Here is a 14,573-nt window from a genome sequence, read left to right on the forward strand (position 1 = left end):
CTCAAAGTTAGATGTTCACTTTTAAGAAGCATTTCACTGAAAGATCTATACATCCATCTATCCATCCATTCATTTCATCATGAATTCATTCAAGTCTATAGAGACTTGGTACTTGGTGTACAGTACCAAGGATTCAAAGACAAAAATGATATGGCCTCTTTCCACAAGAAGCTTCTTTAGCAACCTGGAGATAGAAATTAAGACCAACAACTATTAACACTAAAAACCCTCTTGTATCAGGAGTCAGGCAGATTTTCAAGTAATAGCTAAACAAAAGCCAAACAATCAAAACCTTAATACATAAGAGAGTTGGCTCTAGCCTTTTCAATGTGTCCTGTCATAGTTTTTTAATGTTAAAATTTCCTATAGTTCATTGTGATAACCAAGATCTTATCAGTCTTGCCCTGATATTCTACTTAATCACTATCTTTGGCTTCTCTGATTGGAGGATAGGGCCAGAACTCAAACTTCCATTTAAGGAAAGACTTAAGGTTAGACATTTCCTTATTTCTCACCTACTTATACTATCAAGATATTTCTTGGACTGAAATTTCCAATTTCCCTCCTGTGGGAAGTACTCCTCCTTTTTTCCTTTTGTGTTTTATCTTTGCTCATTAAACTATAAGCTTCTTGAGGGCAAAGACTGTCTTTATTTTTCTGTATTTGTATCCCCATCATTTAGCACAGTGTATGACACTTAATATGTATATATTGACTATAGACATAGGAGGTGCTATATAAATGCTTTTTCCTTTCCCTTTCCTCTCCTCATTAAAAAAAGAAAACAAAACTTGCAACAAATTCCATAGTCATGTAAAACAAATTTCCTGCTCTAAAAAGAGTCATCCTTGAACTCATGATTCATCCTTGGTCTTCTGAAAATTTTTTCCTGTAGTAGTTTTTATCTCCAGCTTTCTGCCCAAGTTTGTACTGAATATAGCTAACCTCTCCTCACATCCCTATTGAGAACATGGTCAGAAACATCTGAAGGGATTTCTACATAAAGAAAACAGATGCTTGATTTTTTTACTTCCCTATGTCAGTAATCCCCAGTAAAATGCAACTCCAGTATTTCACCCTACCATCAAGGTGATAGTGGCTTCCTGAAGCCTAGGTCAGCAGAAAGCAAGCTTTGTCTAGCAATCCTTACTGAGGTAGAAAGGCTTCAAGTATAGAGTCCAACTTGAAAGTGATATATAGTGTCAAGAGGTCAAGAAAGACAAAAATCTTAAATTATTCTTGGTGTACAATGATCCAAGACAATTCTAAAGGATTTATGATAAAAATGTGATCCACCTCCAGAGAAAGAACTGATGGAGGCTGAATTCACATCAAAGCATTTTTTACTTTGTTTTTTTTTCCTGTTTTCTTTTGCAATATGGCTAATATGGAAATAAGTTTTGCATGACTGCCCATGTGTAATCTATAGCAAATTGCTTGCTTTCTCAAAGAGCAGAGAGAATAGGAAAGAGAGAAAGAATTTGGAACTCAAAAATTTGTGTTAATGTTAAAATTGTTTTTACATGTAATTGAGAAAAACATTTTTTAAAAAGAAAGATAAGGGTTGAGAAGAGACCATTCAATTGGACAATTTATTAAAAATCATTTGTAACTTTGCAGAGAGCAGTTTCATTAAATAGATAAGTCAGACTACAGAGGATTTAGAGGAGAGAGAAAGGAGAGGAAGTGGAGGCACCATGTAAAGATGGCTTTTTAAAGAAGTTTAACTGAGAAAAGAAAAGAAACAAAGGATGATAACTAGTGGGGAAGGTCAGATAAAGTGAAGGGTTTTTATTTTAAAATGGAAGAGACATGGATGTATGTGTAGGTAGCAGAAAAAAAAAACCAGGTCAGAGAAAGAGAGTAAAGATTGGGTTGGAAGTAGATGATAGGGATAATTTGCTAGGGAAGACAAGAGGGGATGCAATCAAAGGTACATATAGAGAGGTTAACCTTGGCAAACTTAAATCACTTAATCCTAATGAGAGGATGGAATAATGGAGGAGATAGTGAGGGAAGATAGAGCAATGTGAAATGAAGAAAAAAGGAAAAAAAGTAGTCTTGATAAAAAATATATTTTTGGTAACTGGTAAGACAAAGCCTTTAGCTGAGATTGTTGGGGTTAACACTGCCATGGGAAAAAAGAAGTTTTGGAACAGCCAAAGTGATGAGTAGAATAGAGAATCATTTGGAAAGATATAAAAGTACTGCCTTGCTGTTATAATAGTCCACTTGAATCTGAGATAGCTTTTCTGGGACCTTCCAAGTGATAAAGGGCAACATGTGCACCTCTAATTCCAGATATTCCTTTTAAAAATCAAAATTTAAAACTTCACTATTAGCTATCATCCATACATTTATCTATCCATCTCTCTCTGTCTCTCTTTCTTTTTCTCTCTATCTCATCTCTAGTGTGATTTTAATAATTGTTTCCATGCTTCTTATGTAAGTCTCTTTAGAAGCAAAAACTTTACCTAAATTTTAAACATATTTACCCATTTTAACCCAAATATCAAATACATTAAAGAATGTTAGAAATAAGAGGGCCTCTTAGAGGCTATTTTGCTACAATTTTAATGAAAATCTCATTAATTTTCATTCCATCCTATTTCAGCTTATTGTTTTGAATTTGAAAGAGCAAAAGACAAAGCCAAATTGTGAAAACCAAAGAAATCTTCTTTTTAAAAAATACCCCCTGAAACGAAAAGAACATATTTATGTAATGATGCTACAAATAGCTCCTACATGTAAATATCTCGCTTGCGGTTTCTGACCACTTATAATAGCGACTTCAGTGTGCTGCTGAGAAGTAAACCACAAAACACTTTCATGTCAACCACAATCAAACTTCAAATACTCTAGCACACTGAACATACTTACAGGCCCAATCAACTTTAATTTTATTTATGTACTGCTCCATAAATATCATTCATTCCCTTGTTTCAAATTTAGGCTTTTAGGAAGAAATGAAGTCAATTAAAATGCATTCTAAAATGAGAATGCATTTTAATCAAGTTAGGGGGTTTTGGGCGTAATGCAGCTTTAGAAAATGTAGGCATGCACAGGGATTGCCTGTGCCACCCAAATGGGTAGAAATTAAAACGCCATGGAATTCATGGCAAAATTTCATGGAAAAATAGGGCCACTAATCATTCACTGAAGGCGGTTGAGATTTACCAATGTTATTCAGTAATTTACCTATCAAAATAAAATATGATTTCCTATAAAGAATCACAGAATTTCAGAGTTGGAAGGGATTCAGTTCCCATCTTGTCTAACCTATACATGAAAAAAGAAACCTCACCACAATGAGAACAATTTCTTCCAATGGTCGTAAAGGTAACTGAAGCAGGCACTATGGGATGCTTAGAACTTGGTCAGGAATTAAAGACTCCAAGGTCCTCCATTGCTCCCCAAGTCATCACCAGTTGTTGACTTTTGTCTTGCCTCTGGACATCAATGACTTTGGAGGAGAAAATGAAACCAACAACTTTGTACAACTGTGTCTCACTTAAATCCAGTGAACAAGTATTGGTCCTCTTTAAAAATGAAGGACAAATAACTACCTTGTCTCTGCTTGAGACATTGCAGTGAGGCATTCCTACTATCCTCCAGAGAAACTCATTTTACTTTTGGATACTTCTGATTGTTTGGGACTTTTTCCTTATATTAGTCAGTCATTCAGCCAATAAATATTTATTAACTACTTACTAGGTGCCAGACACTGTGTTAAGTTCTGGGGATACAAAGAAAGGTAAGACAAAGTCCCTGTTCTCAAGGTGCTTCCAGTCTAATAGGTGAGACAATATTCATAAATCTAAATACAGCAAGTTATATATAGAATGAATTATAAATAATCAACAAAAGAAAGGCAGTAGGACACAGGACAAAGGAGGATTGACTCATATTTGCTACTCTAAATTGCTCCCAATTTTGCCTTCTGGGATCCAGTGAAAGAAGTCAAATCCCTCTTCTACATGACAGTCTTTCAAGTACTTGAAGATAGCTCCCACATTCCTTTGGTGTCATTTCTCCATCGTGTTAAACATTTCCAGGCCCTTCAACTGTTCCCTTTATGACATGGACTATAAACTTAGACTACTTTTTTTGCATCTGCCTTGCAAACAATTCATCTTTCATCTTGAAAAAAAAATCAAGTCCCTTTCACCATTCTACTAAATTAACTATATTCTATTTATTTCTCATAACTTCTATAGAAAGTGCTTCTCAAGAGCTTAAAAAAATTAGCCAAAATATGGAGTCCTAGATAAAGCTTTTCAGAAGTTCTGTTACATGGCTATTTTCAGTAACTAACTCTACAACTAAAGAATGCCTCATGCAGGGTGTGCGTGATTAACTGCAGAATAAAAATTTTATCTTGGACATTTAACTTAAGCTGGTTTGGGGACAAATGTGCTAAACCAGACAGCATGGCAAACCACTGAGGAAAGGGAGGGGACCTGCATATTTCCAACATTAAATTAAGCTTCCATGTCAAGTGTCCCTGGAACAAGCATCCGGTGAGGTTTTGAGAGTTCTAAAGAACGCATCCAGGCTGGCACCAAGCATGGTGTTCTCAAAGGACATGGATAATTAGCCTGCATCCAGGATCATGTAACTTTACAGGTCACCCATTCATTGGTCTGTTTATGTTTGCTTTCATTTGTTTCTAATAAAAATCTTGGAGAAGAAAGTTTCTGCTTGAGACAGCGTCTCTGGAATTCTGCAAAGGCCTCACAAGGGCTTTTTGGCTGTTCTGTGACCATCGTCTAATGGATTACAGGCCTATTTTAGTTTACTGCTCCACCATGGAACAACCAACCAGGAGAAATACATAAAACAACATATATTCCACATTGTGATTTCTAATTTGGGCAAAAACCATAGTGCCATAGAAATGGGAGATGGAAAAGACCTGTTAGGCATCAGTCCCTTCTCCTCCCCTTCTCATCTCCTCGTTGAGGCAGCCCATTCCCTTATATTTAACTCAATCCAACCATATTCCAAATCAGTTCAGTGACTTTATAACAGAATTCTACCACAAAGATAGAATTTGGATGCCTCTGGGGAGTTGGTTAGAATGGGATTTCATATGATAATATGGGTGCTTTCATTAATAACAGCTTAAATGCAAACAAGACTTTAACACTGCAAAATACTTTCATCATACATTCCAATCTCATTTGGTCCAAAGACTTAGTGAGGCACATAGTTTCATTACTTTCATTTTAAAGGTGAGGAAAGCAGGACTGAGATACGTGAAATCACATGCCTTGTAAATAACACAACTGGTAAATGCCTGGACAAAATTTGAACCCAGGTCTCCTGATTCCAATACCAGTGCTCTGTCCACTATTTACTATTTGGTTGTTCAGTTGTCACCAACTCTTTGTGGCACCATTTGGGGTTTTCCTTGGCAAAGATATTGGATTCGTTGGCCATTTCCTTCTGCAATTTAATCCAATTTGTCAAGGAATCAGAGGTGAAATGACTTGCTCAGGATCACATAGCTAATAAGTTTATGAGACTGGATTTAAAGTCAGGTCTTTCTAACTGTTTCCATTAAGCTACTGGCTGCCTCTATTCCATGAAACAGCCTTCTTATTTTAATAGCAATATAGGGAGAGAAAGGAATATATATTTCTAATAGTTCCAGAATCTGTGCTATTTTATTAAATATATTTCATTTGATCCTCATGACAACCCTAAGAAGTAAGTGCTATTTGGAATCTAGAATATATTTAATTTTTGATATTAATAAAAATAATTTGGCCACATACTATTATTATGAATGAGACTGGGAGTTTGTTTCAAGAAAATAATTCAGTCTCTAGAAAAATAATCTAATCAAATAAAACATTTCATGGTATGCAAGTGAGTTTTTTTGAATCTTAAAACAAGATCTCTCAGAATTAAATGATGTACTTTAGACATCTCTAAAAGGTGACCTAACAATTGGTGGAAAGTCCTTTTTAAAAAATTAATCAGGGAGCAGCTAGGTGATGTAGTGGATAGAGCACCAGCCTGGGAGTCAAGAGGACCTCAGTTCAAATCTGATCTCAGACACTTAACATTTCCTAGCTGTGTGACCCTGGGGAAGTCACTTAATCTCAATTATCTCAGCAAAATAATAATAATAATAAGTGGTAGTATGGTCCAGTGAATGGCATGCTGGATCAGGAATCAAATTCAAATCTTTCCACTGAGACTTAACTAGCTATGTGACAAGAGGCAAGTTAATGAACTTCTTCAAGTCTTACTTTCCTTATCTGTAAAACTGAGATAACAGTGCCTACCTTGTAGGGTTTTTGTAAGACTTAAACAAGAAAATGCTTTTCATGTTTTGCAAACTTTAAGCATCATGCAATGTTGGTTATTATTTTTATTTCCTCTGGGAGGCAGTGTAACATAGTGGATAGAGAGATGATCTTGGAATCAGAAAGACCTGAGTTCAGGTGTTACCTTTGATATATATTAAGCTAAGTGAACATAAGTGAGTTATTAAAACAGTCAGACAGTATCTCAGGCAACTCTGAAATGCAGCTCTGGAGGGCATTTCTACATTGGCATTTCCCCTATACATTCTATCAGCAGGAAATACACACACACACACACACACACACACACAGGTCTTAGTTCAGTTTCAAACTATTAAATCTATTAAAGCTTAAAAATGCACTCAGACTTTTGGGATATCTTCTAGGCAGCTAGAAGGTGCAGTACATAGAATGTCCAGCCTAGAGTCAGGAAGATTTTAAATCCAGCCTCAGATATTTACTAACTTTGTGATCCTGGGCAACTCACTTAACCCTGCTTGGCTCAGTTTCTTAATCTATAAAATAAGCTGGAGAAGGAGATGGCAAGCTACTCCAGTATCTTTGCCAAGAAAATCCCAAATGGGATCATGAAGAGTAGAACACACAAATGAACTGACTGAATAACAAGAATTTCATATAATATATACACATATACACTAAATATATATATATATATATATATATATATATATATATATATATATATATACATATACTAAGTCAAATTGAGTTAATTTGGCCAGAAGATACAAACAGATGGATAAGAAGAGGCCTCATGTTAGAGATGGTGCTTGAACTAAATTTTGAAGAAGGCTGAGGATCCCAATTAAGGAAGGTTAGAGTAAGTCTATTCCAGATGAAGAGAATAGAGGGAGGGTTCCATACAGAAGCAGCAAGATGGGATATGCAGAACATTATTTGTGAAGAACATTAAACATGCCTGTAAGGCTGGATTGTAGAGTGTGTGGAGAGGAATAGTAGGATTGTGATCTTGGAAGGTTAGGTTGAAACCAGAATATGAAGGTCTTTAAATGCCACATTGGGCATTTCATCCTGCAAGCAGTAGGGAGACACTGGGACAATAGGAGGGAAAAACTGACTTGTGCCTTGGGAATATCCATTTGGTTGTTATGTGAAGGATGTAGAGGGAAGAGACTGGAGGCAGGGGCTACTGAAATAATCAAAGTTACAGTGATAAGAATTGAAAAAGGATGGTTGTGGGATGGGAGAAAAGGAGGGGTTGTAGATCTAATTAGGAGTGGCAACACTTGGCAATTGAATGGACATATGAAGTGAGTGAAAGGAGGAGATTGAGATGACAAACATGAGTGATTGGAAGTGTCTTGGTACCCTTGACAGAAGTAGTATGGTTCTCTAGAGGTAATCTGAGTATAGGAGCCAAAGATCTTATCTCTAAGGTTTTTACCATCAGCACTCCATATCCCTTCTTTCCTTTCCATCTGAAGAACTTCATTATTTGATGCTGTCTTCAAGATTTTTCTCTCCTATTTCTTATATTTTCATGGACTGTCATTTTTTTTTAAATGCTTCCATGAAGAACAAGGGCACAATACATTTTTACATGCATACACTGCTTATAACCAGGAAAATTATTTCTCCTCCAACTATATGCCTTATCTCTGTGCTTATCTTATGAAGCTTATGATATATCCCTAGCTTAGAGTATATGTCTCTAGAATCCCAATTGTACTGTATCCAATATATCTGGGGACTGTCTACATTTGTGCGGCAGCATCTCTTTGACTGTTATTTAAATCTTTTGTCAATGTTGGAACAATCTAATTCTTCTTGAAATACATCCTTTCTTGGAAACTAATCCTCAGAATTGATTCATATGGGTGAGGAGGAAAGGAAACATGCTCTGGGCTAGGTGCTGTGCTAAGTATTTTACATAATGTATCTGATTTGATCCTCACAATAAGTCTGTGAGATAATTTCTGCTATTATCCTCTTTTTACATATGAGAAGACTGAGGCAGATAGATTTTGAGCTAGGAAATATCTCAGGTGGGATTTGAATTTAGGTCTTTCTGACTGCAGAATTTTCCACTAAATATGTTTTGCATAATTTCATCTGTATAATGAATATTGTATTTCTTGCCTTCTCAATGATTGGGGGAGGGACAGAAAGGAGAGAGAATTCAGGAGCTAAAAAAATTTAAATGACATTTTTAAAAATAAAGAGAAAACCTATAGGTTATGATCAAGATGACTTTGAAAAAATATACTTTTTATTAAAGATATACTTAACATTGTATCTGACAATGTAAGAGGTTTCAAGATGACAAATTGAAAGATTATGTATTAAAAAAATAATCCATAGTTATCCACTGTGCCACCTGTCTCATGGTCCTTAATCTCTTCTTCCTTATCTATCCCCAACACATTAGATAGATGGAACTATTACTATTTAATCTATCTTCTCATATTGATGCACCATTTTCCTTTCTTCATATAATCCTCCTATCTCAGAGATGCAAAGCTCCTAGAGAAATGAGGTGTCCCTTTTTGGGAAGAGCTGCCCTTTCACTCTGAAATAATCCCCTTAAAGTTGTGATAATCACAGAATCTGAGACCAGGAAGGGGCCTCAGAGAGCATCTATTCTGATCAAAACCTCTTTCTAAGATGATTCCAACAATCTGTCATTCAGCCTTTACTTAAATATTTCTAAAATGGGAAACATTCTACTTCCACAAGAAATTGATCCTACTTTTAGAGAATTCTAATTGCTAATCATTTTTATTGGTCACAAATAGCCCCGCAAAAACAAATCAATATCAGTCATAGCATCCCAAAGTCTGTCAATACTTTGTGAATATTACACATTGGAGATTAGTAGAAAAGACCCAGTAGACTAATAGTTAAGACAGCTTGGTTTTATTACTACCTATTCTTGTCTTGTCTTTGCCATTGTGATTTTGGGTAAGCGATTTCCCTTCTCTAGGCCTTAGCTTCCTCACCAATTATATAATCTCTAACATCCATTTCAGGTACAATATTTTTTGATTCTACAAAATGTATCATCTCCTTTTGCAGGCCTACACATGCCTTTGGTCACAAATATCCTATTGAGGCAAACCAAAATTAATTAAAATACTCAATATATGAAATTGTCTAGTTCAGTAGTATGGAGCTCAAATAAAAATGCAGGATATTAAACTGTGCATAATGATCCTTGCAGGGGACATATTGGCAGTTATAAAAACTAATGTATTTAAGTTTTGGTGTGTTTTTATTTATTTTATTAAATACTTTCTAATTACATTTCTTTTTGAGGTAATGGAGCTTAAATGACTTGCCTAGGATCACACAGTCAATAAGTGTTAAAATTCTGAAGCCAGATTTGAACTCAGGTCCTCCCAATTCCAGGGCCAGTGCTCTATCTACTGTACCATCCAGTTGCTCCCTTTCCAATTACATTTTAATCTGATTCAGATAGTCATAGGAAGTAGAGTAGGTAGCAAGCAGCTTTGAAGGTATTTGACACCTCTCATCCAACCCCTTTTCTTGAGAGAGAGGAAATTAAGGAAGTCTCGGAGAAGTTAAATTACCCATTTAAAGTCACAAAGGTTACAGTAGCTAAATGATTTAGTATTTAAATCTAGATTCTCTGGCTTTAAATCTGATGCTTTCTCTACCACATCATCCTTCCTTTTCACATTTAAGTATAGGGAAATTATATATTAAGTTATATTACTATACACATATATAAACATATATATGTATATTTTATTGTTATCATTCAATTATGCCTGACTCTTCATGATCCTATTTGTGGTTTTCTTAGCAAAGACACTGAAACAGTCTGTCATTTCCTTCTCCAGCTCATCTTCATATATGAGGAAACTGAGGCAAACAGGATTAAGTGACTTGCCCAGATCACATAGCTAGTAAGTATCTGAGGTCAGATTTGAACTCAGGAAAATGAGTTTTCCTGACCCCATGTCTGGCACTGTGCCATCTAGTTGCCCATATATATGTATTTATGCATATATATCTGTATATGTTATATATACATTATATATATATGAACATGTATACACACATATTTGAGGAAATTTCTATCAATGTAGTTCCATATCTCATCCATCACTTCTTTAAGCTTAGAGAGTTTCTTGGAACCCTGAGGAATTCAACAAGTTGTCCAGGGTAACCCAGCTAGAATGACTCACAAGTAAAACTCATATTTTCCTATTCAGAGGCTGGCACTCCACCACAATAAGCTGCCTCTAACAAGCAAACAGAATTTTATCATAAAGCCCCCACACAGCATTTCAAGAATAGATAGAGTTTGGAGAAACATCAAGGCTGACAACAGAACATTTTTTTCATTTCTCATTTCTCGGGTTCTTTGAATGAAAAAAAATGTCAAGGGTATTTGGTTGCCTAGGAGCTAAAGAATAGAGCAAGTAAGAAATTCCCTAATTTATTTATTCAATCAGAATGCTTATAAATAATAACTTCTTAGATAACCTGTGTATTTTCCCAAGTCACTCAACTCTGGATTGTATTTTGTTTTAGGGAGATTTTTTTTTTAAATCCTCTTTGCCAACAATACAAAAGTACATAAGAAACATCTTAGAGACTTTAAAATCAAGATACATATCTACATTTTTTTTGTCTCTGTTAACAGAAGGCAGAAGCCACCTCTCTTGGTTTGTTACCATATCAAAGAAGGTTCTAAATATTACAGAGATTTAGAGATACAATGTTTCCATGGCAGCAGATGCAGAGAAACCTCAGAAGAAGTTGTTGACTTGAAGTGGGCTTAGAGAATGAATTTTTCCTTTTAGACATTTAGAGACATTTCATTTTTCCTTATTAGGGTGCTTGGGAAATCACTTCAAATGAACACAGAAGAAACTCTTTGAAAGAAAAGGATTTAGAAACTAGACTATAACCATCACAACATGGTCAATTTCAAAATTTCCTGATCTAATAAAAAGTGACATCAAGATATATGCAGGGGAGAATAGTTTTTGAATGTTCAAGCGGTACAGTTCCAATATGTTTAAAATTTAAACCTGGTTTAACAAAATCTAACATGAAGTGAAATAATTGCTTAATTCCAATGCAAGGGATTTTTGTAACTATTTCACGAATGATGCTGATGTTAATTTCCAAGAATCAGAATTTGAGAATCAGACCATGAAACCAACCTATTTAGTTTCACTGACAAAAAATAAACCGGGGACATAAAGGATGGAAAGAATTAAATTTTTATTTTAAAAGTAACACCAGAAAGCCTAATTAAAAATTCTATTAAGTTTCATGAATAATGATGAATAAGAAAAGTAACTATGAAAAAGAACAGTGATAAGGAAATGAAACCTCATCCACTTTAGGAATTGGGGATATTTAACCTGCTTCTTTCTATCTCCCCTTCCCAGGTATCTCTGGTACAGTAAAGAGAAAGGCTCCAGAGTCAGAGATCTAGTGTTCAAATCCTGATCCTTTCACTTTCTATCTGCATAACCTTAGTTTCTCCAGTTTTGTTTTATGCAAAAGGAGGGAGTTGGACAAAATGACCTCTGAAATACCTCCCATTTCTAAGGCTATGATCTTATAAAGACTTGAGATGGGAGGAAGAAGGGGTAAATGTCAAGGAATTCATTCTGTATGAGTGAAGTGAAAAAAAACCCCAATAAACAAAGAATCCTGATAAGGATTTAAAGGGAGAGAATGAAAACTGTTATGTTTTCATGTTGAAATTAATCTAAAAGCAAATAATTATTGAGCCAGTTTTTTTAAAAAGCCTATCATAATTTGAAGCCCTGATGTGACTGTCAAAGGTCATCTACTCAAACCTCCTTATTTCTATGTGAAAAAACTGAGACCTAGAAAGCTTAAGTCATTTGCCCAGAGTTCTTCATACCCCATTTGGGTTTTTCTTGGCAAAGATACTGGAGTGGTTTGCCATTTCCATATTCAGTTCATTTTACAAATGAGGAAACTGTGGCAAACAGGGTTAAGTGACTTGCCCAGGATCACACAGCTAATGAATATCTAAGAACAAGTTTTGAACTCAGGTTTTTTTGATTCCAGGCCCAGCATTCTAACTACTGAGCTGCCTAGCCACCCCCAATACAGCACGATACATCATAAGATAATCAGCTCTGTAACACTAAAAATGTTTGATTATATATTGGAGGTCTACCTGGTTGTTGTGAATGCTATGGAGAAAAATCAATGCTAGATTTTGAGTTAGAAGTCTTAGGTTCAAATCCTGCCCCTGACACTCTTGGGTGACCATGAAAAATGTTGCTCAGTTCTCTAGGTTTCAGTTTCCTCATGTAGAAAATAAAGGGGTAAATTCTTTTCTGCTATGTTCCTCTGATCCAAGTTGATGATCCCAAAGGTCCCTGCTAAGTGATTCTATGACTCTGAGATTCTATGAAAAATAAATTCGCCTTTGACTGATCATTCAGGGCAAAAACATATCTCAACATCATCAATTAATTCAATGATGTTTATGTCATGAAGTCAGAAAACAGAGGCTATAATCCCTATGTGCAAGGATTATTTCTCTCATGTTTTGAATATCATGGGGAAAATTTTTGTTTCAAAATATAGAAAAATACCTTACCTGAAATAGACACACAACCCAAAGGAGCAATGAGGGTAATAGGTGCCAATCCATAGGCTGCAAAGTTTCCCATCTCCCCAATTGCCATCAGGAGGCTTCCACACCACCACAAGATACTTTGGAAATAGGGCTTTTGGCTTCCTTGATGTGCTGACTTAAGGTGAGAATATTTCTAGATAGAATTAGGAATATAAATAAAAACATTTTTCACAAAGAGAAAGTATTTTACATACATTTTAAAAAATGACTTTAGATGGACATTTTGAAAAAAAGTACTTTACATGCTTCCTATTTCTTGAATGATAACAACTGACATTTCTCAAACTCTTTAGGGATTCCAGAATACTTGACTCATAACAGTCCTATAAGATAAGTATCATTTCATAGATGAAGGAATTGAGGCTCTGAAAGGTGATTACTCTCCCATAATCACTCAGCTAGTAGATATGAGAAGTAGTGTTAGAATCCAGATCTTTTATGCCTTCAACTCCACAGCTCTTTCCACATCATCACTTCTCAACTAGCAATGGTCTAACTGATCTCCCCACCTTAATCCTCTCCCTACTCTAATACATTCTTCACATTAATACTAAAATTATTTTCCTTAAGAATACATCTGACTATGTCATCACCACCCTACTCAATAATAGAGAGCTCCTGATTATCCCTATAAAATCTAAAATCTTTTATTTGACTCTTAAAGCTTTTTCACAATCTACCTTTACACTCTCGGTATAAATTACTCTCCTTTTTCACTCTATGGCCAACCAGTCAATAGTTAACACACACACACACACACACACACACACACACACACATATATATATATATATTAAGAGCTTACTATATGTCAATCATTGCACCAAGCAAAAAAAATTAGTCCCTGTCTTCAACATTCTTCAAGATGCTCAAGATCTGAATGGTGCAGACAATGTATATATATATATATATAAATAAGTATGCATGTGATACAGTATAAAGTATCTAATAGTAATATGCGATAGCTGGATCACACAGTAGATAAGAGCACCAAATCTAGAGCCAAGAAGACTTCATCTTTATGAGTTCAAATCCAGCCTCAGACACTTATTAGTTATATGGCTCCTGGACAAGTCACTTAAAACCCTGTTTGCCTCAGTTTTGTCATTGTAAAATGAGCTGGAGAAGAAAACGGTAAATGTCCAGTATCTTTGCCAAAAAAATCCCAAAGGAGATCACAAAGAGTCAGACATGACCAAAACAATTCAATGACAACAAGAACAATCTAGAAGGTGGGAGGATACCTGCACACACAGTATCCTCCTGAAGGAAGGTAGGGTCCAAGAAGTAGAAGTGTAGAGGTGAGGAGAGAGAAAAAATTCAGTCAAATTGGCTTTCTCTCTGTTCCCTACATATAGCACTCTTATCCACTGTTCCTGTATTTTTGTCCATTCCTCATGTCTGGATTGCAGGTACTTCTCATCTATACCCAAAGGTAGTGCTAGAGCCAGCTCAAACTGTGTGAGAGTCAAGTGTGAGCATTTCTACCTTGGAAAATGGCCAGTGCTATAAATCAAGACTTGATTTATTGTTCTTTTTCAGCATCTTGAATTAAGAAAGTGATGAAGAAAATGTTAACAATACAGATGAAATTTAAACTTGTGTTGGAA

At 35.4% G+C, this 14,573-nt stretch overlaps 1 protein-coding gene across 1 annotated transcript in view; it reads right to left on the reverse strand.

Moving 5' to 3' along the window:
* NIPAL2 (NIPA like domain containing 2) overlaps positions 1–14,573 on the reverse strand; it is a 130,399-nt gene that overhangs the window by 61,236 nt on the left and 54,590 nt on the right. Inside the window, exon 3 of the mRNA XM_003760280.3 lies at positions 12,925–13,096. Within this exon, the coding sequence (XP_003760328.2) occupies positions 12,925–13,096 (172 nt within the window). The remainder of the gene's footprint in view (positions 1–12,924; positions 13,097–14,573) is intronic.

Source organism: Sarcophilus harrisii, chromosome 1, assembly GCF_902635505.1.
Source record: "Sarcophilus harrisii chromosome 1, mSarHar1.11, whole genome shotgun sequence".
NCBI lineage: Eukaryota > Metazoa > Chordata > Mammalia > Dasyuromorphia > Dasyuridae > Sarcophilus > Sarcophilus harrisii.